The sequence below is a fragment of the Trichomycterus rosablanca genome, chromosome 23 (assembly GCF_030014385.1).
Source record: "Trichomycterus rosablanca isolate fTriRos1 chromosome 23, fTriRos1.hap1, whole genome shotgun sequence".
Taxonomy (NCBI): Eukaryota; Metazoa; Chordata; class Actinopteri; order Siluriformes; family Trichomycteridae; genus Trichomycterus; species Trichomycterus rosablanca.
The window spans coordinates 207,755-212,500 of NC_086010.1; the positions used below are offsets into that span (position 1 = coordinate 207,755).

The 4,746-nt window shown below is 44.0% G+C and overlaps 1 protein-coding gene across 5 annotated transcripts in view; it reads right to left on the reverse strand.

The window, feature by feature from the left end:
• Positions 1–847: 847 nt before the first annotated feature.
• Positions 848–4,746, reverse strand: part of eomesb (eomesodermin homolog b) — a 37,439-nt gene continuing 33,540 nt past the window's right edge. For all 5 annotated transcript variants that reach the window (XM_062986066.1, XM_062986068.1, XM_062986064.1 and 2 more), the window contains 3 exons: positions 3,583–3,738; positions 2,802–2,863; positions 848–1,846 (listed from right to left, as the gene is read on the reverse strand). In XM_062986066.1, coding sequence (XP_062842136.1) covers positions 1,237–1,846; positions 2,802–2,863; positions 3,583–3,738 — 828 coding nt within the window. In that variant the 3' untranslated portion in view covers positions 848–1,236. The remainder of the gene's footprint in view (positions 1,847–2,801; positions 2,864–3,582; positions 3,739–4,746) is intronic.

Here is a 4,746-nt window from a genome sequence, read left to right on the forward strand (position 1 = left end):
CCGCGACCCTCACCAGGATTAAACAGTTAATAAAGATAAATAATCGATCATAAATAAGTCGTTGTTGTTTAAATACTTGCAGCTGTGCTGTAGTGCTGTAGTGCCCTCTAGTGGCCACTGCTGAGTACAGCACTTCAGGATCTGTTCAGAACAATATAATAATAATAATAATAATACATAAACAACAATAATAAAGTATATAAACAATAATAATAACAATATATAAATAACAATAGTAATAAAAATAAAATAATAATATTAATAATAATACTTATAATAAACATTTATTAATAATAATAGTAATAATAATAATTATTATTAATATTAATATATTACTAATAAAAAAATATTAATAATGATAATAATACTTCTATAAATATAAATGAATAATATTAGTAATAATATTAATAATAAAATAATAATATTAAACAATAATAATAATAATTACTAATAAAAAATAAAATAACATGATAATGATAATAATAATAGCAGTAATAATTGTCATCATCATCATCAAAATAATATTTAGAAAAGGTGCTCAGGTGGTAAATTATGCTCGGCCACTATCGCTGGGATCCAGGGTTCAAATACCCAGTGGTGCTACCAGCCGGTTGGGTGTCAACATACAGACATAAGTGGCAAAGTCTGAGGGAGGGGTGGATGGTCAAGGTCTAAGGGGCATTGTGATACAGTGATTCAAAGTGAGGCGGGACCCACCTCGACCCTGACCAGGATGAAGTGGAGATAAAACATGAGGATATGAGGAGGAAGTGACGTGTGCAGCGTGCCGCTGTGTGATTATTACCTGAGGTGATAAAATAACCGACTCACGACCTCAAACACACCGAGTTTATTTACAGAATTTAAACACATTTCATCATCAAACCAGGACTCCGCCCACCACAACAGGTACACTCACCTGCAGAGTGAGGCATTATGGGTAAGCTGTAGCGTGCACAAAACACATCGAGTAACAGATGCTGGAGTTCATGTAGAAACAACGTGTAAAATTCATCACAGATCAGATTATTTACACCGTTAATCAGACCCTGTAACCCAGATCAGATTATTTACACCGTTAATCAGACCCTGTAACCCAGATCAGATTATTTACACCTTTAATCAGACCCTGTAACCCAGATCAGATTATTTACACCGTTAATCAGACCCTGTAACCCAGATCAGGTTTTATGTTTCAGTCCCGCTGTGGGTGCAGGTTCGTCCCCGTCTGCTCCTCTAGGTGGCGCTGTAGAAGGCGCAGCAGCTGCTGATCTTGGTGGTGGGCGTGGCCTCTTTGCTGTGGTTGTCTGAGCGAGACTCCTCACACTTTATGCTGGGTGAGTTTTCCGTGCTGGATTCACCTCGTGAGACGCGCCGGCGTTTATAAATGGCGGCGTACGATGCTGACTCCGCCCACTCCTCCTCCCGCACCTTGTCCAGCAGGTCAGGGCCGTGCGGCCGGGGCGACCAGGGCAGGTTGGCCACCATTTTGTTCTGGTAGTTGACCTTTGAACCCCAGCCGGCGACGGAGGCGAAGGCGGAGTCTGAGTAGCAGGTGAGGGGGCGTGAGCTCTGCAGTGGGAGGGGCTTCAGGGCGTACGGCAGGTAGTCGGGTTCGTACGGCTGCTGCACCGGGGTCACCAGCCACCTGTGGGGGGCGCCGCACTCCTCCGGGGGATGCAGGGTGCGGTCGGTGGTGTAGAAGCGACTCTGAGGGAGGGGGTTCACAAACTGATCGTGCAGGAACTGCTGCACCGGGTAACGCCCGCCTGGCACCAGCTGATGGGCACGCGGCGAGTCGGCGGGGGAGGGGGTCAACCTGTCACCATCCGGGGTCGTGTACATCCTGTTAAACAGGAAATAGAGTCAAACACCAAATAACAGCAGAAATCCTCATGGTAACAGTCACAAATCCCTACAGCAGTGGTACAAGATCAATATGAGACACGTATGGACTGTGTAAGACCAGTATAGTATGGGATCAGTACCAGATCTGATGGGATCTGTTTAAAATTGGTATAGGATTAGTACCAGATCTGAAGGGATCTGTTTGTAATTGGTATGGGATCAGTACCAGATCTGATGGGATCTGTTTGTAATTGGTATGGGATCAGTACCAGATCTGAAGGGATCTGTTTGTAATTGGTATGGGATCAGTACCAGATCTGATGGGATCAGTACCAGATCTGATGGGATCTGTTTAAAATTGGTATAGGATCAGTACCAGATCTGAAGGGATCTGTTTGTAATTGGTATGGGATCAGTACCAGATCTGAAGGGATCTGTTTAAAATTGGTATAGGATCAGTACCAGATCTGAAGGGATCTGTTTGTAATTGGTATGGGATCAGTACCAGATCTGAAGGGATCTGTTTGTAATTGGTATGGGATCAGTACCAGATCTGATGGGATCTGTTTAAAATTGGTATAGGATCAGTACCAGATCTGATGGGATCAGTCCCAGATCTGATGGGATCAGTCCCAGATCTGATGGGATCAGTACCAGATCTGATGGGATCTGTTTGTAATTGGTATGGGATCAGTACCAGATCTGAAGGGATCTGTTTGTAATTGGAATGGGATCAGTACCAGATCTGATGGGATCAGTACCATATCTGATGGGATCTGTTTGTAATTGGTATGGGATCAGTACCAGATCTGAAGGGATCTGTTTATGATTGCTATGGGATCAGTACCAGATCTGATGGGATCTGTTTGAGATCTATCAGATCCCACTGTAGGATCCTGCATGTAGAGGTCAGAGGTTAAATGAAGAATGTAATGAAGAGTAACGATACTGACGAGTCGTAATTATCCCGGAATCCTTTAGCGAAGGGGTTGTGATCGATCTTCAGCTGTGTGATCTACAGAAACACAACACACATTCGTCCTCACGTTAATCACATGATCTACTCATGAACCAATCACAGCCTAGATCATGAGAGCTCAGGAGTTCCTAAATACTCAGGTGAAATATAAAGTTCTATTCTAGTTCTACACATTCCTGTGGCTCTGATTCTTATTTTAAATGTTTTATTTTCTTATATTTATTTATTTTAATGAGTATTACAATAACCCTAACCCAATCATTTCCTTCGGGATTAATAAATCTATCAGATTATAGAGAATTTAGTTTGTAACTCATCATGCTAATAATCCTGGAGTGGACTGTACAGGACACTATAGATCTCTGTATGATCTCTGTAGATCTCTGTATGATCTCTGTAGATCTCTGTAGATCTCTGTATGATCTCTGTAGATCTCTGTATGATCTCTGTATGATCTCTGTAGATCTCTGTATGATCTCTGTATGATCTCTGTAGATCTCTGTATGATCTCTGTATGATCTCTGTATGATCTCTGGAGATCTCTGTATGATCTCTGTAGATCTCTGTATGATCTCTGGAGATCTCTGTATGATCTCTGTATGATCTCTGTAGATCTCTGTATGATCTCTGTATGATCTCTGTAGATCTCTGTATGATCTCTATATGATCTCTGTATGATCTCTATATGATCTCTGTATGATCTCTGTATGATCAGGCAGTTGTGGACGTTTTTCTCTGGACGTGTGGTTACGTACGTCGGTGTTCTGGTAGGCGGTGACGGCGATGAACTGACTCTCAGGAAAGATGAAGCTCTGAGTCTGAGTCTCTCTGTCTGAGTCCAAACCGTCTGCAGGAACCTCAGAGATGTGCAGCCGGGGCTGGTACTTATGCAGCGACTGAAGGACGATCATCTGATCATCAGGATAAACAATATCATACATAATAATAAAAATCTAATAAATAAAACAATAATGTAACATATTGTAATGTAAAATAATTATAGACAACAATAATAGAGATGTGTATTAGAATGTGTGTGTGTAACCTGTGTGTGTGTGTGTTTGTGTACCTGTGTGTGTGTATGTTTGTGTGTGTGTGGGTGAGTGTGTGTGGGTGTATCTGTGTGAGCGTGTGTGTGTGTGGGTGTGGGTGTATCTGTGTGTGTGGGTGAGTGTGAGTGTGGGTGTGGGTGAGTGTGTGTGGGTGTATCTGTGTGTGGGTGAGTGTGAGTGTGTGTGTGGGTGAGTGTGTGTGGGTGTATCTGTGTGAGCATGTGTGTGGGTGAGTGTGAGTGTGTGTGTGGGTGTATCTGTGTGAGCGTGTGTGTGTGTGGGTGAGTGTGTGTGGGTGTATCTGTGTGAGCGTGTGTGTGTGTGTGTGGGTGTATCTGTGTGTGTGGGTGAGTGTGTGTGGGTGTATCTGTGTGAGCGTGTGTGGGTGAGTGTGTGTGGGTGTATCTGTGTGAGCGTGTGTGGGTGAGTGTGAGTGTGTGTGTGGGTGAGTGTGTGTGGGTGTATCTGTGTGAGTGTGTGTGGGTGAGTGTGAGTGTGTGTGTGGGTGAGTGTGTGTGGGTGTATCTGTGTGAGCGTGTGTGGGTGAGTGTGTGTGGGTGTATCTGTGTGAGCGTGTGTGTGTGTGTGTGGGTGTATCTGTGTGTGTGGGTGAGTGTGAGTGTGTGTGTGGGTGAGTGTGTGTGGGTGTATCTGTGTGTGTGGGTGAGTGTGAGTGTGGGTGTGGGTGAGTGTGTGTGGGTGTATCTGTGTGTGTGGGTGAGTGTGAGTGTGTGTGGGTGAGTGTGTGTGGGTGTATCTGTGTGAGTGTGTGTGGGTGAGTGTGAGTGTGTGTGTGGGTGAGTGTGTGTGGGTGTATCTGTGTGAGCGTGTGTGTGGGTGAGTGTGTGTGGGTGTATCTGTGTGTGT